Source organism: Eleginops maclovinus, chromosome 12 (assembly GCF_036324505.1).
Source record: "Eleginops maclovinus isolate JMC-PN-2008 ecotype Puerto Natales chromosome 12, JC_Emac_rtc_rv5, whole genome shotgun sequence".
Classification (NCBI taxonomy): Eukaryota; Metazoa; Chordata; class Actinopteri; order Perciformes; family Eleginopidae; genus Eleginops; species Eleginops maclovinus.
In genome coordinates, this window is record NC_086360.1 from 4754062 (window position 1) to 4779686 (window position 25625).

General features: G+C 38.8%; 1 protein-coding gene across 1 annotated transcript in view; it reads left to right on the forward strand.

Moving 5' to 3' along the window:
- Positions 1-1011: 1011 nt before the first annotated feature.
- Positions 1012-25625, forward strand: part of ddr2l (discoidin domain receptor family, member 2, like) — a 33314-nt gene continuing 8700 nt past the window's right edge. Inside the window, exons 1-13 of the mRNA XM_063897228.1 lie at positions 1012-1309; positions 14954-15052; positions 15140-15242; positions 15709-15778; positions 17826-17978; positions 18345-18492; positions 19828-19933; positions 20003-20192; positions 20726-20972; positions 21057-21146; positions 21950-22092; positions 22281-22392; positions 23349-23465. Of these exons, the coding sequence (XP_063753298.1) occupies positions 14992-15052; positions 15140-15242; positions 15709-15778; positions 17826-17978; positions 18345-18492; positions 19828-19933; positions 20003-20192; positions 20726-20972; positions 21057-21146; positions 21950-22092; positions 22281-22392; positions 23349-23465 (1540 nt within the window). The 5' untranslated portion in view covers positions 1012-1309; positions 14954-14991. The remainder of the gene's footprint in view (positions 1310-14953; positions 15053-15139; positions 15243-15708; positions 15779-17825; positions 17979-18344; positions 18493-19827; positions 19934-20002; positions 20193-20725; positions 20973-21056; positions 21147-21949; positions 22093-22280; positions 22393-23348; positions 23466-25625) is intronic.

Consider the following 25625-nt stretch of genomic DNA (forward strand, 5'->3'; position numbering starts at 1 on the left):
TACTTCTTCTTTTACTCAAGTACAAGATCTGAGTACTTCCACTTTTACTACAGTACAAGACCTAAGTTCTTCTTCTTTTACTCAAGTACAAGACCTGAGTACTTCTACTTTTACTCGAGTACAAGACCTGAGTACTTCTACTCGAGTACAAGATCTGAGTACTTCTACTTTTACTCAAGTACAAGATCTGAGTACTTCTACTTTTACTCAAGTACAAGATCTGAGTACTTCTACTTTTACTCACGTACAAGATCTGAGTACTTCTACTTTACTCAAGTACAAGATCTGAGTACTTCTACTTTTACTCAAGTACAAGATCTGAGTACTTCTACTTTTACTCAAGTACAAGATCTAAGTACTTCTTCTTTTACTCAAGTACAAGACCTGAGTACTTCTACTTTTACTCAAGTACAAGATCTGAGTACTTCTACTTTTACTCAAGTACAAGACCTAAGTACTTCTTCTTTTACTCAAGTACAAGATCTGAGTACTTCTACTTTTACTCAAGTACAAGATCTGAGTACTTCTACTTTTACTCAAGTACAAGATCTGAGTACTTCTACTTTTACGCAAGTACAAGATCTGAGTACTTCTACTTTTACTCAAGTACAAGATCTGAGTACTTCTACTTTTACTCAAGTACAAGATCTGAGTACTTCTACTTTTACTCGAGTACAAGATCTGAGTAGGCCTTCTTCTACTTTTACTCAAGTACAAGATCTGAGTACTTCTACTTTTACTCAAGTACAAGACCTGAGTACTTCTACTTTTACTCGAGTACAAGACCTGAGTACTTCTACTCGAGTGCAAGATCTGAGTACTTCTACTTTTACTCAAGTACAAGATCTGAGTACTTCTACTTTTACTCAAGTACAAGATATGAGTATTTCTGGTGGAATCTGCCCTCCGTAGTTCCCTCTACTGCAGATTTCCTACAAGTTCTCAAATGTCAGAAACTCCTCCTCCTCCTCCTCCTCCTCCTCCTCGTCCCTTTCCTCTTTGGAAACGGGATGTGATGTAAATACAACTTTTTTTTGTTCCCCTCTCTTTGGATTGTGCTGCCCTTCTTCTTGCAACACTTTGTTGAAGGAAAACAAAAAGAAGAGGAACCAAAAGCAGGAAAACACGACGGACGGTGAGCCATCGGAGAGATTAAGTTCCCGTTGGGTTCCTCCACCATGATCCTGTGATTCCTCCGCCTGTCACCGACAACTCACCCGCCGACCTGCCGGACTGCACGCCGAGAAAAACGGATCCCACCGGAGAGAAGCTCGCTGCTGTTGTGGATCCGGAGGTAACCTGCGGACAGGTAACCAACTGACCTTTTATACGCTTTAACCGTGTTTAACTGACGGGAACGGGAAAGTGACGAGAGATCATGCTGCGGGATCCTTCTCTGCAGAACAACAGACCTGAGATCAGTTCTGCACACTGAGGCCTACAAGAGACATCAACAAGTACTCAGATCCTGTACTTGAGTAAAAGTATCAGAGAGTAGGAATATTCTGTTACAAGTAAAATTCCTGCATTCAAAATGTTACTCAAGTAAAAGTACAAAAGTGTTAGCATCAAAATATACTTAAAATACCAAAAGTATATTAAATAATATATTGTATGTTCAATTATAATAAGGATGTATTTATGTGCTCATCAAAGCTGGTAAAGGTGCAGCTAGTTTGAATGGCTTTGTATACTGCAGGGTAGCTGCTGGATTTACTCCAGGTGAACTAAAGTCTGATTTAAGGGCTGATTATATTTACCATCATTAATCCAGATCTGTAAAGTAACTAAATCAATGTATTGTAGTAGATGAATTGTAGTGCGGTGGAAGTACAAGGTAGCAAAACATTAAAATACTCATGTAAAATACAAATACCCCAATATTGTACTTAAAAGCAGTACTTAAGTAAATCTACTTAGTTACTTTACACATACTTTGTTATATGGAGGTCTGCAGAATCAGTGCAACTCTGTTCCATCTCATAAAGTTTAAATATCTTAGAAGGTACATTATAAGAATGTACAGAGTTTTTTAGCATTTAGGTGGAAAATAATGAAGTCTGTATAGGAATATTATAGTGATAATTAAAGTTACGTTATAGTGATGTTATAGGAATATTATTGTGATGCTGAAAGAAAATTTAATTGATGCCGTATGAATATTATAGTGATAATAAAGGGGATATGTTAGTGTTGCTATTGGAATATTTAATGTGTTGTAAAATAATATTTTAGTGATATTTTAGGGGTTATTATAGATGAATCAGAGTACACTATTTTCCCCAGAGAAATGCACCGTGACAGTTGCTTTTGTATTGAGGTTTCTAATTACATTTAAATAAATAAAAATAAAGTAAATTATAACAATATTTCCATATCTAAAAATATATTTCTCTGAATATAAGACATTAAAGTAAGAATTTGCAATAAAACGATAAAATAAAGATAGTTATGTTAACATAACATAATTATAGTGATGTAATAGGAAAACTATTGTAATATTTAGAGGTGTTGTAGTGATACTATAGAGTTATTCTATTGATGCTACAGAAATATTATAGATATTTTTGGATATCTGTTGTCCCGACAAAACAAGACATTTGAAGAAGTCGCTTTGGTCTCTGGGAACTTTTGAGGTTGTTCAACTACTAAAAAGTGAGTTCTGTCAGCCAATAATCAAAGTTATGAAAAACGCCTCCAGGTATACTTCTACAGCTTCATGTTTGTGAAACTCTGATTTAATATCTGTTGAACAGACTGAGAGCTGCCTGCAGCTACAGAGACTCTCAGAGTGATTTCACAACTGCAACTGCTCAGTGTTTGGCTCAGACTGTGAGAGCTGACAGTTCCCTTCACTCACTGAACAAACCAACAACAGGGTCACTCAGACACAGAGGATCATTCCACAGCTGATGTTTAGCACTTCTTTCCTTTCATCACACTTTCAAGGTTTATCCATAAGCCCTAAGGCTGTGCAATGTGTAGAGTGGTTCAGGAAGTCCTAAACCTGGGAAATGAGTTACCATTTTAGCACGTTTTGTTCCCATTTATTTGGTAAGATTCACAATTTTGGTAAGATTTTGGTTAGAACGCAGACTGACAATGATTTAATGTATATCAGTCATGTTTGTAAAATGATAAGACTTTGTGAGTAATGGATTACATGTTACGGGATTACATAGTCAGGATACAAAAAAAAAAACGTAAAAAGAAGTAATCAGATTACCTTGCATATTTAAGAATTACTCACAGGATTACAATGTTACTAAAACTAGTGTAATGTGTATCCCAAGCCTTAAAGATGTGCAGTGTATCGAGTGTTGCAGGAAGTCCTAAACCCGGGAAATCAGTTTTAGGACATTCAGTTCCCTAGTCTCAAATTCAACGTTTTCTTTTCAAAAATAAATTTGGTTACATTCTTGATTTTTGTAAGAGTTAGTTAGAACACAGACTGACAATGAATTAGGGTCTGTTGTTAACACAAGCTGAAGCGATACAAAAGAGAGAGAAGTATGTAAATACCCCATTCGTGAATGTCCAAAGCCTCTATGCGTTATAAAAACAACGGTTAATAAGAAGTGACAAAATGAGACTACAAAAGGTCATCACGTTGAATATTAGCCGCCTTTAGCTTAGCGGTAGTGAGAAGCAGCGATGCAACCATTATGCAGTATTCCAAAATCCAATGGAAAAATCCTATTGCTATATGTCAAAGGAGCAATTGCGAGGATTTTAGCCTACAGAAATCCGTCATCACTGCACCGTTCTGTTATCAGTAGCAGTTCAGGGTTGTAATTCTTGTAGGTCCGGTGGTCCTGTAACAACCAGCACTTATTCAGGTCCAGGACTCTCCTACTGCTTCTGTTAAGTTTATATTTTGTTGATTCTCCACAGCCTACAAAGTACAGATATACTGTAATGTTAGGAAAAGAGAATTGCACCAATTTTTAGCCTTAATGCGGTTATTGAAAGATCCTACATTACAAATCTGATTTTGTTTTTTTCTTGACAAGTTACACAAACCTGTTCCTGTTCTGTCTTCATTGAAAATGAAATTCAATAGTATGTTTGTAAAATACATTAACTATTAAATGTCTCACATCTTCTCAAAACTACAGGACCTTCTCAGTGCCCACCTTGGGCAATCCCAGTTAAAAAGGTCTCAACAAACCACTGCAGTTGACATCAAACTGAATGTCAACTAGAGTAAGAACTATTGCTTTCGAATAAAAGATCATTTGTCCCATCCAGATATTTTTTCGGCATTAGATCCAGATTTCCTCTTAGGTCTTTCCAACCAACCCTACAGTTAATGTGGTGATGTGTCCGTGAGATTTCTCTCAAAGATGCAACTTTTTAACAAATCATATGGTGCATGTTAGCAGCAGACAAACTGAAAACACAATTCAGGGCTGTCAGACGTTAAAACGGTTAGACGCACACTTATGGGAAACAGTCCAAATAGTTTCAGAGTGTGCAGATAGTAGCTGTGGGGTGAAAGAAGCAGATTATAGATGAGTGTAAATGAGCAGCTCATTAAAACTTTAAGAACCCACTCTGAGGATCTGGTAGAAGAATGTGGGACAGAGAGGAGGAACACTGAACATGGCTGCTGCTGCTGCTGAGGGGTGGCAGGAATCCTCTGTTTTTATCAACTTTAGTGAAAGGTGGAGTGTGGAGTTGAGCATCACACAGAACCAGGATCATTTTCTGGGTAAGATTACCTGCAGTGATGAGAGGTTCAAGGGCTCTTTAGCAAGTAGAGCTGCACATCAATCTTAATTTTACCAAAATCGCAATATGGAATAATGCATTATCCAAATCGCAGTAAGCTCAATATTTGGTAAAGGCAAAATATCTGTACTGTGGAGCTCCAGAGAAGCCAGGACTACAAATGGTGCTCTACCAAATTAATATATTTAATCATATTTTTCATTGATAATGTGAACAATGTTTCAAAAATGATCATTCCCTAAAGAATTGCAAATCAGTCAAAAATATTTGAAAACACTTTATTAAATATATGTGATTTTCTTGTGGTCAGAACATTTCCAACACATCTGTAGGTGGTTGACCAATCACAACAGAGCTGGCCAGCTACCAATAAGAGCAGGTTTATATGTCCTCTTCATGTAAATCCCTGTTATTGTCTTCGTGATGCAATTGTCTCTGTTATTAATCTAAAAATGGAATCTGGCACATTTGTCTTCTCTCATTAGATATTGCTTTCCCTATGACTGTTTTGTTTTGTAAAAGCAGGTGAAGTGAACTATAAACTCTAGATTGTACTTTACTGAACCCAACTTCAAGTTTTTTTGTCTAAAGCTTCAGACTCGGGTCAGGTTCAATCATTTTATATACAATGTAGTAAAATAATTCCCCTTTGTTCATGATTGTTATGTTCTAAGAAGTTTTGCAACATTACAAATGGGAAGAGGGGTAGAGAAAGAGCGTGGTCAATGCATTGCCTGTTGAACTTCCTGTATGGTCAGTAATGGAGGAGACAAAGCAAAAACATAGCTCTGAGTTTCAAGTTGGACAGTTCCAATCAGGGTCATTGGAACTTAAAGTGAGTGCAGAACTTTAGTCTCTATCTGACAGCCCTGCCTCTCAACCAGTGCATGCTGGGACACACAGTATTTTATGGATGTATTTTGTAAATTAAACTATTTTCACTGTCATGTTTAAAGGGGCCTTATTTAGCTCATTTATGGTTAATATTTGTTTTTGGTGCCCCTCCTGGGACATGTCTCCATGCTTTAATGTTCAAAAAGCTCTTTATTTTTCTCACACTGCCGGTGCTGCAGCACCTCTTTTCCCCCTCTGTCTGAAACCAGAGCCCAGTCTGCTCTGAATGGTTAGCTGGACGGCTCTGATGTGATTCGTCAACTGCTTCGAGTTACTGTCCCTAACCCCCATTTTCCACCGGGTCCGTCTGCGCAGCGTTACGTCTGCGCAGCGTTACGTCTGCGCCGTGTTACGTCTGCGCCGTGTTACGTCTGCGCCGTGTTACGTCTACGCCGCGCCGCATCGCGCCGAGCAATCGCGGCCACTCCAGTCAATGCGTGTGATTCCACCAGACGTGCCGCGGTGGGAGTGTGTGGGACGGAAACTCCCTCTGGAGGGAACACAGGGACTTTAGCCATTTCACTACACGCACAACAACCGATATAACTCTACAGGAAAGGGAAAACCCCAAAAAGCATAAAAGGCCCACTTCAAAGAATATTTCACCCCCAAACAATACAGGCATTTCATATTGAAAGTAGTTCTGTGGAAACCATATGAATGTTCTCAACTACAAAACGATCTTTAATCAAAATGAATTAGCAGTAGTTAAGCAAAACTAGTTTTCTTTGGATTTCCATGTGCCCACGAGTGGATACAAAACATTTAAGAAAGACGTTTTTTGCTGTCTTTTGTTTAGCCTCAAGCCTTATTGTGGTTCTGTCTGAACTATTTCAAAGTTTACACTTGTTTTTAGAAATTTGAGGGACATTTTCAGAGACACAGATTTTAAAACTGAAAGAAATCTGTGTGTAATTTGACCTTAAAGAGAATCCAGAAAGAGATAATTCCTGTGTGGGTGTGTTTTTAAATTCAGATATATTTATTCTTAAATGTCTTGAGACATCTTTGATTTTCTATTCTTCACTAATGTCTACATCCTCTTTAAACCATCAAATGGAGATGTCCACATTCAGGTTTTCAGGTGTGTTTGATAGTGTTCACATTAGCCATCAGTTCAAAGCTCTGCATGTTAAATCAAGCACTCATACATTCTTCAGATACCAGGAGCTCTTTTTAAACCATCTGCTGCTCTGCTCCAGTCAGACCTTGTAACCACCACCTGCTCTCAGGTTACATTAGCAACTTGGCCATTCGGCTGATGCACACGTGAAATTTTACACCCAGTGCTACGGGAGCGAAAGGTGAAACGTCCACCAGAACTATTGGAAAGAGCAACCAGACCAAAGATGATTGACTAATGATTCAACTGCCAAAACTAAAAGTGTTTCTCCACTGACCTCTCATGTCATGGTTAGAGCCACTTAAAACAGTTGCCTAATATCTCTGTTGCTCTTTATGACCTCAACGTCTTGACATTTTGTGACTGTCCAAATCCATGGTTGTATAAAGACAACCGGATACCGCGTTGGAGGTGTGGCCACGTTCATTCCTTTGAAAGTTGCTCATTGGTGCATGAAGCCAAAATGCTCTGACACTTCTTGATGTTCATATTGAGATGACATATATATATATATATAAATATATATTCATGGAGCCAATAAAGCATAGATGAGAGCAGCGCTACATCACTTCTTGGCTAAATAATGGTACTGCCCACTTTCCGGAGAAAACCAAGAATCAGTGTCAAGCTGAAAAATATTATTGCAGTTTTTATTTCCATTCCCATTCCATTAAAAACTGCTATGTAATGTTTTGGCCGTCAAACAATAGAAACATCTTTACTTTCACTTAGAAAAAGGGAGCGCAAAAGAAAATATCTGTGACTTCAGGGCTCAACAAAGTCATCAATACCAATCCATGTATGTTTGAGGGAAACACTTCATCACAGCTACATTATGATGTTAATGGGTTACCGTCAATTGTCAAAGTAAACATAGTAGTCATCGTAGTGTAGTGAGTGGTATAAAACATTGACAAGTCAAGGAAATCCAAGTTTAGGTGTTAGCTTGCTGCCTGCCACTTGTCCACTAGCAAAGTGACAGGACATGAATTTCCTAGTGAATTTCATTTAACCATATGTACGCCAATCATGGATTTCCAATGGTATTATATAATTATGTGCCTGACTGACCATCGCAATTGGGCTCATTGGAGACAAAACAATGCACAGTATTCCTATAATTTTATTGTGATTAGCGAAAAACGTCTGAATTTGTATCTGCTGCCAGTGGAATGACAGAAAATGTTTCTACTTGTGAAAGGGCCATGACAGAGAGGTGGGCATTTTTCGTAAGCCCCGCCTCTAATCAGCTCTACCCATTCTTGGCTAAGCGAAATGCATGAAGGTTGGAAAATAACTGGATTAGTGCATTTCACAACTTTTACGAACTAAGGATTTCAACAAGTGTTTTTTTAGGTGTTCGTAATAGGTTGTTGATTTACCTCAAATAATGATCCGCTGATTTAGAGTCTATTTCCCGGTGTTGGTCAATGGGAAAATGTTAACCCATGGTGGGCTGAATATCTTGTAGTGTGTGTGTGTGTGTGTGTGTGTGTGTGTGTGTGTGTGTGTGTGTGTGTGTGTGTGTGTGTGTGTGTGTGTGTGTGTGTGTGTGTGTGTGTGTGTGTGTGTGTGTGTGTGTGTGTGTGTGTGTTTGTTGCTGCTGGCAAAGGTGGGAAGATAAACTACACACAGGAAATCCAGTTTGAAAAGTTTGATTTGATGAAGTGTCTCCTGTCTAGATAAAATCCAGATGTGGTTCTGCTGCAGGTTATGTTTTCTGTTTGACTTTTCAAATTGCTTCTTCCTACGTCAATGGCTAATTTAACTTGAGCTTCAACTAACAGAAAGACAGGCAATTTGACATGTACTTGCACAGCTCGCTTACTAGCATAACTGCAAAGTATACTTTGCACAGCTGTGAAGGTCTGCTTGACGTAAATCTACCAAGGGTCAGCGCAGGCTATTTACATTCTGCCTAGAATTTATGACCTAGCGTGTAGTAGGCACTGACCATAAGCAGCCACAAACATGTGCTTAAAACAGGATTTACAGGACTGGTTTTATTTAAAGAGGACATATTATGCAAATTCTCAGCTTCATATTTTTATTAAGTGTCTCTCCTGTGCCATGTCTCCATGCTTTAATGTTCAAAAATTTGTTTTTTCCTTCTCACTGCCTTTGCTACAGCACCTCTTTTCACCCTCTGTCTGAAACCAGAGCCCAGTCTGCTCTGATTGGTTAGCTGACCAATCAGAGCATGTTTACCTTTTTAAATATCAGATAGCCACATGTTTAGCAAATGCTGAATCACTGCAGAGTGTAGCCACCAAGATATTAACCTGCACCTCTACAATTTGTACTTGAGTATTCATGTTAAAACCTGCAGTCTGTGTGTATATATGAGGAGTCAACACTGTGCACTACGGGATTTCACTAAATTTCTCAAAACTAGAGAGAGACAAAGTCAAGTAAATTCCTGTGTGTTTGTGTGAGCGAGAGACATAGGGGGAGAGAGAGGGAGAGAGAGAGAGGTCTGGTTGCGTTGAATGTTAGGAATGTTGAGGGTTTTTGGCTCCAGTTTTTTTCTGACAGAGGAAGGAGGAGGAGGAGGAGGAGGAGGAGGAGGAGGAGGAGGAGGAGGAGAGGAGGAGGAGAGACGACGGGTAGAATGAGAGGAAAGGATGATAGAGGGAGGGACGAAGGAGGAGATAAGGAAGGAGGAGGGGAAATGAAGAAGAAGATAAAGGAGATGATGCAAAGATGGGGGGGGAAACAAATCAGAGGAAATAAGGAAAAAGTAAAGTATGTCCAAGGGCATACTGTTGTACAAGCTACAGCTACTGATTCATATCACTTTCTATTTATGTTGTTTATTTATCAAGTGATTAAAGGGGCCCTATGATACTCATTCAGGTTCATATTTGTGTTTGGTGTCTCTCCTGGGACATGTCTCCATGCTTTAATGTTCAGAAAGCTCTTTATTTTTCTCATACTGCCTGTGCTGCAGCAACTCTTCACCATCTGTCTGAAACCAGAGCTCAGCCTGCTCTGATTGGTTAGCTGGCCGGCTCTGTTGTGATTTGTTATCCGCTTACAGATGTCCCGCCTCTTAACCAATCACCTACATTGTGTTGCCTATCCAATTGAGGTGTGGATGAGTCCAATGGAGGCGTATCAGGCAAGGGGGGAGTTCAATACATCAACTCTTCACCCTCTGTCTGAAACTACAGCCCAGTCTGCTCTGATTGGTTCTAAAATGTCCAACATTAGGCTTAGATTAAACGATTCTGTTGCTGATATGGTTGTTTTCTGTAAAAGTTATGTTAGAATCAGTGAATATCATTTTTATTTGTTACACTACTGCAGTACACTTGGTAGGGATGCACAATATGAAAAAATGTGCAATGCTCTGGAACGTTTTTATACAACTAGAAAGCAACATAACATACAATACATTTACAAATATTAAAGTGGATTACGTTTTTAAACAAGAATTGCCTGTAGAACAACTTGGAACTGAACCATTTATAAAACAGAATGATAGTTATGTTACACTTTTAATCCATTTTAAAAATCCAAGTACTCAAAATATTTGATCACAAGTCTTCGTCATTATGACATTAAAAAAATGATATGGAGTGCCGCTGTAGTACCTGGAATATCCTGTTCTACTATCTATGAAACATACATCAAGGTGAGGAGGACTTCCTGTTTGGGACATGTTAGCTTTTGTAAGATCTGGAAGCCTCTATATTTTAGCATTATATTAGCTTTAATGTACAAATGTTTGACAACGATAGAGCAATCTCATTTTGAAATGAGTCAATTGCATCCTAAAAAGTGTGATACGTTCAAGGTTTTAAAATTAGCATGAGCTAGCAGTAGTGGGTACCCATCTTCGACACAGAGATATTAGGTGAAAAGTATTTCAAAACCCTTTAAGGTCTCCTTGACATCAACCTTTCCCAGCATTAACCTGAAAGGTAGATGATCAGAAAACTTGAGAATCATTTTAAATCGTTTTCATGTCCTGAAAAAGGTCCAACAGGAAGCAGTAAGTCATAAAGTTGGATTTCTTTTAGTCTCAAAAAGAGATTCTTGGTGTTGATCTTAAGTAAGTTGTCTTCCTAGACTGGAACAGAGAACCAAAGTCTTTTTCCTTTGTCTTAATGTCACTTTTTTTCTTGGGTTTACTGTCTCTCCTTATGTTTTTCTTCTCTCCCACTCTCTGGTCATGTGATTTTACTGTAGAGATGAGCAACAGTGCAGGAATCTGAGCTGCAGCCAACACATTACATAAAGCTCTCTCTGCCCCCCAATCGCTGCCAGAAAGAGAAGAGTGAAGGCCTGCGTTCTCCTGCAGCACGGCTGAAGTGAATGAACTCACTTCCCGAAAGCAGAACTGAGCGCTGGCGTCAGGAAAGGACTGCTTCAAGTGCGGACTGTAATTTTCTTAACTGGCAGTATTTTTATACACAGAACAGTCTGTATGTGACCGTTTTGTCATAGTGAAGTTTGATCAGACTAATTTATTTCTCATGTTGCTCTGACTTGGTGAACTGTCCTGTCCTGAACTCCAATCTACAAACAGAAAAGAGCTTCAACTCCATGCTCCACTGCTCGAGCACTCTCAAATCCTTTTAGTATACTAGCCACTTCTCTGTATAGGGAACTAAAAAGTCCCTTCATCCCGTTTGCTCTTAAGTCTAAAGACCAACAAAGATTGGGCAATATTCACTCCTAAGGCTGGACCGCTCTTAATTCACCCCCCCCAAGTGGCATTGCAAGATATTCCAAGCAAGCGCTATTTCGCAAACATATGTCATGATCTTGGCTTTTGTGTTTCCTGATTAAATTGAAAGTGTTCAATACCTGTCATTTCCTGTGTTTTCTGCCTTTTTGAGTGTTTGTCCTGGCTTTAATTATTTTTCACCTGTTCCCCATCAACCCTGCAATCACCTGACCCCCTGGACACCTGCACCGAACCCCCTCATTAGTTTCCTCTTAGCCGTGGTTTTCTGTTAGCCTTCGTTCGGATTCTTGTATATTGTTTGTCATGATTGTTAAGTTCTGTTTTGCGAGGCCTTGTCGGGATCAAGCCTTGACTAAAGGTATTTTCTATTAAGTGCTCCCTGTTTCACTTACCTGAGACAACCTACGGTGACTCTAAAAACGTTCTCGCCGTATTAAATCTTATGAAAGTGACACAATATCAGCTTTTAACATGGCTTGAAATCTCACCTGACAGCCCGGTGCTGCGTTTGAAAAGCAGGCGGTTGATGGGGTCCTGTGATTCTTGAGTACTCGACCAATCAGAACTGTTAAGCACTGCTAGGTTAAGCCCTAAATGTCTGAACTTTCGGAGCCTACTCTCCCCCCTAGTCATGCTAGCATTTATGTCTTCTTTCATTTCTGTTTAGCTGACTTTTTATCACTTAAAGGGCCAAACAGTACCAGCAGCATATGATACCAACTGTAATATATACAGGTTGATGCCAAAATAAAATATAAAACATCTGGCTCTTATTTTCTACAGAACTCTTTATTTAAGTCACAGCAGTACTCTAATCACAACAACTTATTGTTCTTTGTCAGTCAGCTTCATATTTTACTTAAGTACTTTTGATTTCAGGATTTTCCTTGTAAAAGAGTATTTTTTTAAATCAAGCTTTGCTACTTTTACTTAAAGGGGGACATATTGTGTTAATTTTCAGGTTAATTTTAGTTTTACTGATTCATATCACTTTCTATTCCTGTTGTTTATTTATCAAGTGGTTAAAGGGGCCCTATTATACTCATTCAGGTTCATATTTGTATTTCCTGTCTCTACTGGGACATGTCTCCATGCTTTAATGTTCAAAAAGCTCTTTATTTTTCTCATACTGCCTGTGCTGCAGCACCTCTTTTCACCCTCTGTCTGAAACCAGAGCCAAGTCTGCTCTGATTGGTTATTTGGCCGGCTCTGTTGTGATTGGTCAACTGCTTAGAGATATCCCGCCCCATAGCCTATCACTTACATTGTGATGTAGCACTAACTAAAAGAAGCGCAAGTGTTGCATTGTTATGTCACTATGGGAAACTCTTGGATTTTAACATAATATGGCCTCTTATAATCCAAAATCTTAGTAATTTTTCCACATTTGGTAATAGGTGTAAGCTTGAACACCATGTAATACACACGTCACCCTGACTACAACAGTGTTTACCTCCAGTGTTTTATCTTCTCAGTGAGGAAAAGGTGTACTCTGTGAAATCACTGTAGTTGTTCTCTGCTCAGCTTTAAAAAAAAAAAAACGCCTCTCTCAGCCTGCTGTTAGTAACTCTTTAACTCTCTGCTTTTCCCTTCCCTCCATTGTTCTCTTTTCCACCTTTCTCCCCCTCCTTCCTCTCCTTCACTGACGTTATGTCACTCCTCTTCCTCCTCCTTTTTTTCCTCCTCCTGTCTTTGTGTTTTCTCCTATCAGCCCTCAGCCTCTCTCTCGCTTGTCCAGCTGTTATCCCAGTGACTTTATATTCACAACACCACTTTGACTTTCAACTATATAAAAGTGTAGTTTGATTGAGAGAAGATAATTATGTCTGTCTGTCTGTCTGTCTGTCTGTCTGTCTGTCTGTCTGTCTGTCTGTCTGTCTGTCTGTCTGTCTGTCTGTCTGTCTGTCTGTCTGTCTGTCTGTCTGTCTGTCTGTCTGTCTGTCTTTAATTATTGCATAACCTCTGTGAGTGGGATGCTGTTTGTGTCCAGTATTTGTAGAGTGCTCTTCTCCATGAGCAATAACATTGTGAAATCTCACACACGCATACACACTGCACTCAAATGAGGTTCAGAATCATTCTGACTGATCCCTTTATGTTTATAGGTTTAGTTTATTTCCTAAAAAAATAAGGCAAAACTTTAATACTTGCTATGACCTATTTTTAAAGGGGCCCTTTTATGCTGATTTTCAGCTTCATATTTGTATTTAGTGTCTCTCCTGGGACATGTCTCCATGCTTTAATGTTCAAAAGCTCTTTATTGTTCTCATACTGCCTGTGCTGCAGCATCTAATTTCACGCTCTGTCTAAAACCAGAGCCCAGTCTGCTCTGATTGGTTAGCTGGCCGGCTCTGTTGTGACTGGTCCACCGCTTAGAGATGTCCCCCCTTAGCTCAGCCTATCACTCCAATGTGTTTTGCTGCTGCTGTCCAATGTGTTGGAGTGATAGGAGGGAACACAGGGATTATATCTTTTGCAGACCATTTACATGCACACAAATGCATTTTAACACACGCCAGGAAAACTCTAAAGAGCATAAAAGTGCCTCTTTAGAACTGAAGTTCTCCTGCTGTCACCTTTTTGGTGTTCAGAATCAGAATCAGAAATGCTTTATTTTTTTAACTATAAATAAAAAAGAGAAATATACAAATGTAAAAATAAGGCAGGAATGTAAATCAGTATAATGTAAATGTACTATGTTAAGTGTGAAGGTGTGCATGTTAAGTCCAATTCACAAGAGAGGCTGCGGAGCAGTGAGTTTTCTGCCAGTTCAACTTCAGAAATGTCTTTAATCAGTACATGCTTTTGGTAATTTGTCGACAAATGGTTCTGAGTTGTTGGCAGAAGTGAAGAAGCCTCCACTTTTTCACAATAGCCTGATCTCATTAAAACATAGAATCAGATAACACTCAATGAAACGCAATTCTCTGAGATATCTCAAAGATTACCTGAAGATGGCCTGGTGATCATTAAACCAATATTGCTTGGGTGGCAGGTCTTTGTAAAAACAAATGAGACTTTGAATAAAGATCTATTGACCCTTGTTTCAAATCCCTGTTTGAAATAGAGTAAACCAAAGAAAACCTGCTCCTTTTTAAGTAACATTGTAATCCTGTTTGAATTCCCTATTCTTTAGATTTTTTAAATCCTGTTACATGTAATTTGTTAACCCCCATGCCTGAATGCCCCTTAACAAGTATAGAGATGTGTTATAAACAATTTCTAAAAAATGTATGAATTATATGAAACCTGCATTTGGTAATCAGTCATGGCATAATTCAGTCTGATGGCTCCTGATATGAAAATAACACATATTTTCCTTTATCGTCTGTTGTCGACTTAAATTGTCTGTTTTCATATCCTTGTCCTTCCTGGTTTCTCGTTCATAATCCCAGAGAGTGACTTTATTGTTTTACCAGCTCTGAACACATTGGCAATATAAATAATAAATATATTATGTTTAATTATGCCATTTTCTAAATCACCTCTCTCTGTCTCTCTGTCAGAGATGTAGCGTGTGTGTTGGTGTGATCGGTGGACCATCATGCACCTCTTCCTGCTGCTGATCCTTCAAGCCACAGCAGCCTTCGGACAGATTGACCCTGGTACACACACACACACACACACACACACACACATATTTAAAATTGAGGAATGTAGATTTTTAATTGTTTGTGTGTTTGTGTTTTCAGCACACTGTCGCTATGCCTTGGGCATGGAGGATGGACGGATTAAAGATGATGACATCACAGCATCTAGCCAATGGTATGAGACCACGGGACCTCAGTACTCCAGGTGAGTTTGACTTATAATAACATATACTCTTTTTTTCTTACATCTTATGAAAAGCTTATATATTTTAATTGTATGACATTTAAACTTTAGATTGCAATACTTTTTTATGACAAAAAAAGGATTTATAAAAATGTAGAGGAAAGACCTCAAGCATTGCAAACGAAAGTTTTCTGAATACATTTATCACTGTCACAATTGAATACAAATGCTAGATATAACATATACAGGGCTTTTCAAGATGCTTTCGATGAGAGAATAAATCACAGTCCTAAACACAGTACAAGCAATGCAATCCTGTTAAAACAATAGTAAAGTTTAGATGTGTACTCCCGTGTTCTCTGTAAAAGCTTAACAGTTCTGAAGGCTCAGCTTTTGAAAAAAATTATAAAACGCTGATGCTGTGTGTGTGTGTGTGTGTGTGTGTGTGTGTGTGTGTGTGTGTGTGTGTGTGTGTGTGTGTGTGTAGGATGAATCGTGAGGAGGGAGATGGCGCCTGGTGTCCTGAGGATAATCCTTCCGACGCTCAGTACCTGCAGGTCTGTGTCTGCTCACTGTATTAAAGACAGAAACTCCTATTCAATTCAATATTTCCTTTTCCTGCATATTCAGAATTTGAAAGTTTAGGTTTCTATGATGATTCTCAGTCACGTAGGTCAGGATATATTATGAAGTCTAAAGTCAACCGTTGATGATTGAAGTTGACAGTGGAGGACAGTACAGAGGTAAAATACTAAGATTCTTGGGCATTAGTCGTGACGTATGACGATTATTTTGCGGTTCATACTTTTACCTTTGGTGTCTACTAGAACAGTGGTTCTCAACTGGTGGGTCAGTGGTCGCGTACCCATTTTGAGTGGGTTGCAAATACACAAATTTCTGTTATACAAACAATTTTCAAACTTTTATTTTGAAGGCCGGAATTGTTAATGCTCCGCCTGCAGTAGCGGTTTGACTGGAAATGTCAGACAACAGAAAGGGGTTTGAAAACTGCTGTCACGTAGTGATCATCTTCTCAATAAAACATCTTTACCAGTCTTCTGGCCAATAAGAATCAAGATTACGGCATGTTGCTGCAAATCCCCACGGAGAATAACTTTGCAGTAGAACTGCTCTTTATACATCCATGTCATTTACCTTTTTTTTTTTATAATGTCGAAAGAAATGTGTAGGCCATCTTTCATTTTGACCCACAGAACAATGGGGGCTGTCTACCCTTATCCACAATTTAAAGTAATTCACACAGCCCCTCTCCTCTCTCTTCTCTCTGTGAGGAGCAGCAGTTTCAGCTGTCAGAACAATGTAACAAAAGATAAATGGCATTAAATATTATTAAATATGCTGGGTAATAATACCTGTATTTAGTTTCTTCTCCGAGTGTACCAGAATGCATAGTTTACAAAAATCTCAGGGGTTGGGTTTTCAACATGTCACATTTTTCACGTGTGGTGTGTTTCCAGGATTGGCTCTAAGTCTGTGTTTTTATTTAATACAAAAACTATGTGCATTTTTAATTTCATAAAGTTCAATTCTGATTCTAGGAAACGTGATGACCGTTTAAAGTTTTTTTAAAGCATACTTTAGTTCTTTGAAGTGATAATCTGCCTTTGGGTCGTGATTGATTTACGAAGGAAAAAGTGGGTCCTGAGGCTTGACCAGTTGAGAACCACTGTACTAGAACAAGTTGGCATCCTTCATTGTTTCTCATGAAGTCTGTCTGAAATTACCTGTATTCCCCTGCTGCTTGAAACGCTCAATTTTGGCGCCTGTCTCTTTAAGAGCCCTTTCCCAAAAAGACTGCACTGAATACTGTGTGTATTTCTCCGTGGATTTAGCAATTTGATACTTTCACAGTATTTAAATGGCACCTTTGCCAATTGCTTTATAATAATCAGGACTATACTATACACTATATGGGACATTTTAGCTTGTATGTGAAAGTTAAGCAATTTCAACATATCATTTTCACTGGTGATACATTTTCTATCATCAGCAAACCCCTGTATATTTTTCCCACATTTTGTGTAGTTTAATTGACTTGTATCCACTTGTACAGTGCTTTTGTGGCTGCATAAACGCAGAAGACAAGTGATATACATGAACAATTGTAAAAGATGAATCATTCTATGGGCATGGGCTGAAGGAGGAAGGTTTGGTTTATCAAATCTAAAATATTCCTTAGATATTTAATCGTAAATGTGATTTTACTTTATCCAAAGTGACTACAAGTGAATACACTTCAGTTGACATGCCAGAATTTTGGGGTTCAGTATTTTGCCCAAGTACACTTTGACGTGTTGAATTCGGGGCGGAGATTGAACCGTTGGCCCCTTCATTGGCAGATCAGCAATTTCACCCTGAGCCACAGCAGCCTGAAGAAATCGTTCAGAAATGTTGACTGAGGATTGTCCAACATTTGATGAATCCACTCTTTTCCACATTTAGCTAACACAGTTTTACGGAAAACCTCAAACCGATTAGTTGACTTTTTTGAAGAAGACAATTAAAATATAAACTTTTGAGACTTGGCAGAATACTTTTATTGCTGTAATAAACTAACTTACAAAAGTTATTTGCATTGTTCAGGTGGATCTGGGCAAGTTGACCTTCCTGACGGTGGTCGGGACTCAGGGACGATACGCTAGGTACTCGGGGAACGAGTTCGCCCGAGCCTACCGCCTCAACTACAGTCGGGACGGCCTGCTGTGGAAGTCCTGGATGAACCGGCTGGGGAACACGGTGAGTAACACAAGTGTTTCACAAAGCACTGTGGGTAAGCACGGGCTGGGGGAGAAGGGAAATGCAGGAAAGAATAGAATCAAATATGGAGCGGAAACCTGGCGGCATGATATAGCAGTGATGGAGAGAAGAATAAGAGAAACAGGAAGGAAAAGAAAAAGAAACTGACTAATTTTTCACTCTTCTGGTCATTCACACTGGAATCTCAGGAAATGACATTTACAAGCCAACTTCATGTTGGCCTTTAAGCTCCCTGACAGCTACAGTAATACTAACAGGACACAATTTCAACAGCAGGTCATGTTTGAAAGACATTTCTTCCTCTTTCAAGACTATTGATGTTTTCCATCTGAAATCTGTCTCCAGGTGATGGAGGGCAACAAAAACGCTTACACCTCTGTCATCAACGACCTTCACCCTCCCATCATCACCCGCTACGTCCGACTGATCCCCGTCCCCAAGCTGTCCACCACCGTCTGCATGAGAGTGGAGCTGTACGGCTGTCTGTGGGAGGGTAGGACACACACACACACACACACACACACACACACACACACACACACACACACACACACACACACACACAGACATACTCACACACACACACACAGACACACACAGACTTACACACACACACACACACACACAGACTCAGACAGTGTGAGCTCTGCTGACATTAGCGGTTGTTGACTCAGTGGAGTTAAACTAAGAAATGTTGTCTCCTCCCCACATAAAATCCTCAGAAACCTCCTCATTTGGTAAAAGCCACAAGGTTTTTTCAGAAAGACTATTTTTTCTAAAACTGTTGTGCAATAATGCTTATCCATGCTGAGCACTTTATACAGCTAGTTTTTATTACACTGTAAAAAAAAAACATATTTTCACAAGTGATCACCAGAAGATGTCTACAACGGTGTCTTTATTTCTTCCAATAATTTTAATTTCACTTTATACAGGTTACACATACATTTACCCTCAGAATATGATGGTACATAACAGAAGTACTGGACTCAGAAAACGGCTTGCCATAAAAATGTATATATTATATGATAACAACTACGACTGTAAAATGTGGATCTGGATTGGAACGCTGTCTAAAAACAGTTACTTTAAAGAAAATAAAAAGTGAGAGGCAACCTTTGAACTCAACCTTGATAATAATAATAATATTAATAAAAGCGTTATATTTTTATATATTTAGCACCTTTCATAAAAGAATTGTAGCCCAAAGTGCTTCACAGCAGTTAAATAGACATATAAGTATAAAAAGGGTAAAAGCAATGTAGACAATAAAAACATATTGATTGATAAGAACCAAACCTCCTGTGTTTCAACAAATACTGTATATGGACAATATTTTTGCAAAAAAATAGGCAATCTGTTTAATCCAAATGATCGAGAGTCCTCTAAATCTTTCAAATGTACTCCAATAAATCAAAATGAACCAAAATTGTCCAAATCGACCAAGCCATTCTTTAACTATTGTCCCTATAGGCTATAAATGGTAATTAATGCTATTTAACCCAAATTATGGTAATGGTGCAAATGGCCCAACATATGAATGTTAGCATCTGGCAGTTTTCTATGTGATGGGGACCCCGACTATACATTTTCTAACAAAACATTTTGGGGTACTTAACATTTCCGGGTTCACAATAGGACGCTATGAGCTGGCAACTAGAATATATATGACCACTATAGAACATGAACAGACGAACGGAATATAAATAATCAAGGTATAAACTGGTCAGTACAAAACGTTGACACGATGACAGCAAATTCATTGATTTTTGTATGAAAATTTGCTGTGAATAAAGCAGTTAAACAATTTTGTCACCCCCTCCTGCAGACGGGCTGATCTCCTACAGCGCTCCAGAGGGTCAGATCATGATGCCGCCTGGTTATCCCATCGCCAGCTTCAACGACTCCACGTATGATGGAGCACATGAGAGGAGGTGAGTCACATGAACATCACACATCTCCTCTGTCCTCTCTCTGAGACTGACAGCTCCCTCATCCAATAGGAAGCTGCTAGGCGGGCTGGGTCAGCTGACGGACGGTGTGATCGGCCTGGACGACTTCCTGCTGACCCGTCAGTACCATGTGTGGCCGGGCTACGACTATCTGGGCTGGAGGAACGACTCTCTGGGAAGTCCGGGGTTCGTGGAGATGGAGTTTGTGTTCGACAGGAAGAGGAACTTCACCTCTATGAAGGTTGTCAGTTCTTCTGACCTCATAGCAGTGACAGTTTATACACGCTTGTAGTACACAGCAGTACCGCTGCTAAACAGATTGCAATTCTCTGACTGATCAACAGCGTTCTGTAGTAGTTTTGTGGGAGTGCACCAATCCTAACCTTTCCAAGGTTTTGCACCATTCTCCTATTTATATTTCCCTTGAATGTTTTACTTCTGTCATACATTCTTTAACTAACAAACTCAAGAATATGCACAAAAGAAATGTGTATTGTATTTGATATGTAATTGGAGATATGCACGTACTGTATATATTTAAAGAGAGTTACCTTTGACACTGATTCGAATCACATATGTGGCATGTCAAAAAACATAATCTGGGTCAAAATACTAATAATATTTCTTATACTAATATTTTACTTTCATTTCAAAAGGTGTATTTATGTATAGTATCTACATAATATGTATACATGGTCATAAACAGCTTCCACACTAGAAGTCAAGTTCTGTCTTATCACCCTTTCTAATGAATGTATTTTCCTCTTAATCCAGGTTCACAGTAACAACATGTTCACCCGCGGTGTGAAGATCTTCTCCTCTGTTTCCTGCTGGTTTAAGCCCCGCCTCATCGCCGACTGGGAGGTTGAGCCTGTGTCATTCAAGACGGTGCTGGACGATAGGAACCCCAGCGCCCGCTACGTCACTGTGCCACTGAACCGCCGCGCCGCCAAATCCCTCCGCTGCCGATTTTACTTTGCCGATTTCTGGATGATGTTCAGCGAAATCTCCTTTCAGTCGGGTAACAAACGCACAATCAGAAATACAAATTCTAATTTATTTTTTTAAAATTATAATAATAATACCCCTTAATTTCTCCCCTCAGAGGACACCATACTCCCGTCTCTGATACCCATTGTGTCGACCGTCCCTCAAGTCAAGATGGAGAGCACCATGTCAACCCCACCTATGACAGGTATTCCCTTTGATCTCCCCCTTTTCATTTCACATAAAATAATCCCCCAAATGTAACCACATTAAAGCTAGGGTAGGCATTTTATGGCATCGTTGACCTGTTCAGCATTTTGTGATTGTAGTGGTGTAAGAGAAAGGATTGACTCCTGGTTTTCCTTTTCCTGAAGTGTCTTATAGGTGTTAGTGCATGTAAATGGTCTGCAAAGACTAAAATCCCAAAGTTCCTTCCAGAGGAGCCCCTTAAGCCTATTACTATTTTCCAAGCAGCTTTCATATGTCAGAGCATGTTCCAGAAACAGAAATATCTTACATTAGAATGCAGCTGTCGATGCTGCGTTGAAGCATTGCCATTCTAAAGTAGGAGTTTTGGTTCAAAGTTGGTTGGAAATCCAATCAATTCCAGATCATAATCAGAATGTGGGTGTTACGTAAGTGACAAGTGGTGTAAATCAACTTCACAAAATGAACACTTCAATAGCCATACATGTCAATCATTAGGGCTTAAAAGTTGTAAAGTGTGCTTAAAGCTGAAGGCAGGGTTAATTTCCCTGCTCAATTCATTTAAATGAGCCAATACCAGGTGTGCAGCTGCCGTAGAGGAGCGGATTGGAGGCTTGGCTTTAAGAAACGCGAGTGTGCTTTGTTTTTAAAAAAAACTTACATCTATAAATGATCATATCATAGTACCAAAACAAATACAAGCTTTTTGCATGGAACTAGTCGATATTGTTAACAAACTCATCAGTAGGAAAAATGACTCATCAATAAATATTACATTTAAATCTCTAACCTTTTATTCCACAGCAGCCAATGTATCAGCGAGTGACCCGCCAGATGACGGGAAAACGCCCATCCTTATTGGCTGCCTGGTGACCATCATCCTGCTGTTAGTCATCATCATCTTCCTCATCCTCTGGTGCCAGTATGTCTGCAAGGTGCTGGAGAAGGTAAGCAGATGAACCACTGAAGAAGAGATACGGTATAATGGAAGATGATTTGATTTGAGTATAGAAGTGGTGAAGGCTCAAGATTCAAACCTATTTTTTGATTGACTTGAAAGTTCATCCCTTGAATTTGAGCATTGGTTATGGAGGTTCCCTAAACGTGTTTCATCTCTCCCTTTCTCCTCCTTCAGGCTCCACGTCGGATCCTGGACGAGGAGGTGACCGTGAGGCTGTCCTCCTGCAGTGACACCATCATCCTGCAGACCCCTCCTGTGCCCCCTCGGTCCGGCCACGCCCCCACAGGTAGACTCCAAAACAGTTTGAGTATCATGGTCAGGTTTGTTGTGATACAGCCTTAAGCTGCATTTTATATATTAAAGGCCGTATATTAATACAATTAATTAAGAATAATAATTAATATAAGTTTTATTATGTGTAGAAGTGTTATTACCACTACTACTAATAATAAGGTAATTGTGCAATTGGAATTACTGCATATTTTGATGTTGTTAACAAACACTGCACTGAAAAAGCAGAGATGTTGACTTTAATTTAATGTATTACGTCAACAAATTTCACCTAACTGTATTAGGGTTGTGAAGGCAATAATATTAAATTGAACCATATATGTTTTATTTAAAGTTAATATTATTGCTTTCAACTATCCTTAACACATTTGTAATGCAGTGTGTTTTTAACAACAGGCTAAACAGGATGGAAGCAATACAAAAAAATACTAACATTCAACCCATACTGACTCGTTTCATTATCGTTTTCTGAGTTAACGGCATTAAACTGTGGTCTGGTGAGTGATCTTGATATTACCTATACAGTATCTGTCTTATTTGACAATGCTTTACGGTGTTTTTCATATGTCCCTCTGACTTTAGTTTGGAAACAAAATATTATAAAACACAACTGAAATCATAGGGATCAAAACACGTGAAAGTCTGCATTGTTATACATTTAATTAAATAGATGTGCGAATGAAACTGAATTGTATGTCCAAAGTAGAAGCATACAAATATTCAATTGCTCATCAAGTTGAGATATGATGTTGTCATGGGAATATGTTTCAGAAACAATTTGCAGAACTGAGGAGGCAAAGCTTGGTGCTCAAATTAATTATATTAACCATTTATAAAAACTAAGAATTTGATAGCTGTCATTTGATATTTAGGTCATCAAATTGGCTTAAACAAACTATTGCAGGGTTGTTTACGCTTTGTGAGCATGATCGTGTGTGATGTCTTCCTCAGGCCCCACCAACACTGACCCACATTATGAGAGAGTCTTTCTGTTGGACCCACAGTACCAGAACCCAGCGGTGCTGAGAAACAAGCTGCCGGAGCTGTCACAGAGTGCCGAGGCCTCAGGTAAACATGCTGCAGCTCATTGAACTAACCCTTTGCGTAGTTAAAGTTAAAGAATTCCCTACAGAGAATATTTGACAGTGTGACTGGCATCACGATGCTAAGTACAATAGGTTTTGAAAGCAGTAGCTGTATTGTGTCTTTCTGGGGCTTTTATTCTGAAAAACCTATCCTAAACTTGAACCTATAACAATAGAGTTACTCTTTCGGGATTTATTTAAAAAATATCCTCATCCTGAGCTTCCTGTTAGGATACAAATATTCAATGGGGCTTTTGTCCTGAAAAGCTAGCCTAAACTTGAACTTACGAAAACGGTAGTTACTTGCTGGGGCTTTTACTTTGAAAACAATGCTCATCTTCAGCTGCTTACAAGGATACAGATACTCTATGGAAACATGTATTTTCATAAGCTTAAACATACAGTAGTTATAACAGGAAGAAATTGTAAATACCCCACTGAGAGATTTGAGTGTGTGATTGGCACGTGATCTTTGTCCCCATGCTAATTTTTCCAGAGGTAAGGAGGTTTTGATAGCAGTAGTTTTGTTTCATTTAAGGGATTTTAATTTTGCAAAACTTCCTTTAACGATACAGTTACTTTCTTGAGCTTTAAAAAAAAAAAAATCCTCATCCCAGGTGTCCTAATTATACAGTTACCCTATGGGGCTTTATTTTGAAAGAACATGCCTCATCCTGGACTGCCTTCTCTATTTGGGTTTTATTTTGAAAAGTATCCTCATTTTGAACTCTCTGTAAGGACTTTGTACTCCATGGGGTTTTAAAAAAAAAAAGACCTTGCATCATCCTGAGCTTCCTGTAAAAACACAATAACTCTATGGGACTTTAATTTTGAAAATAAAGTCCACTTCCTGAGCTTCATGTAGGGATACAGACAATATGGCCTTTATTTTGAAAAAAATGCCTTTTGTTCATGTTTTATTGATCAGTTATTGACTATTTCTCCTCAAACAAAAGATAAACTTGAATGAAATTGAATCGGAATCAGCAGTGCCTAAAAAATACTCCAGATCATCCATTATGACATGTTTAGACCCGACTGTTAAAGCTACCTAGAGGGGAGGCCTCTGCTAAAATACATCCATCTTCTGCTGGCACCTTCACAAACACCCTCAGTCCCTTACAGCTGTTGAATGTTTATCTGCTCTTGACTTCCTTTATTTCCTTCAGAAACATGCTTTCTGCCTTGCTCTTTTTTCTCCTACCCTCTCCAGTATTTGTTGATGACGCTGAATGTGCATGTTCATTCAATCTGCAGATCTGTCTGCTTCACCTCCCAGCCCTCTCCATGTTTCCTCCTCCTCTTCTTCCAGCTCTGCTCCTCGGTAACCCTCTCTATGACCTCCTCCTGCTGACTTCCTGTCACATGACATCAGGCTGGTTGCGTGGTAAGAGCTGAAAGGTGTGACTTCAACATCTATCAGATACTCATTTCCTTTCGGTACACAGACGTTTATTCACTTTTTACAATGTACTTCTGTTTCCTGCCGTGGGATAATTTTTTTTGGGACATTTTTAAACTGTGAGGTTCAAAATCATATATTTTTAGAAGGTCAAACTATTGAAGTAAATGCCCTCCTGAATGTAACAATTCAGGATTATCTCATAGTAGTTCACTCACCAAACTCCGTTAATTATATAGTATAAATATTTACATACATGCATTTTCTATTGGTATCTGGGTGCATGTTACCAATAAGAAGTAAATAAATACAAAGAGTTTTTTGAGAAAAAAACAGGCCAACAGAAAGCGCTCTTTGATTTTTACATTGTTAAATTTCACAATAACCATTTTTGAAAACTAAATCTGATATTTATCTTAATTCTAGTATGAATTTTCAGCTTTATTCTTAAAAATCTTTCAGTGACACTCCTCTGATGATCAAAATTCACATCTAGAAGAATGAGTCTATGGAATATATCAGGGATCCTACTGATATTGCTAACTTTATTGTGTATTGTCTACATTGACCAAAGGTGGAAGAAGAACTCGGATATAGAATCCTATATATTCAATTAGAGTTATTGATGCATGAATGTGTTCAACACTTTAATGTTGCTTCTGGTAAAGGTGGGGTTTCTTGGAATTGCTTTATATACTGCTTGATAGATTAACCTATAATAATATACTATTATTTGTACAT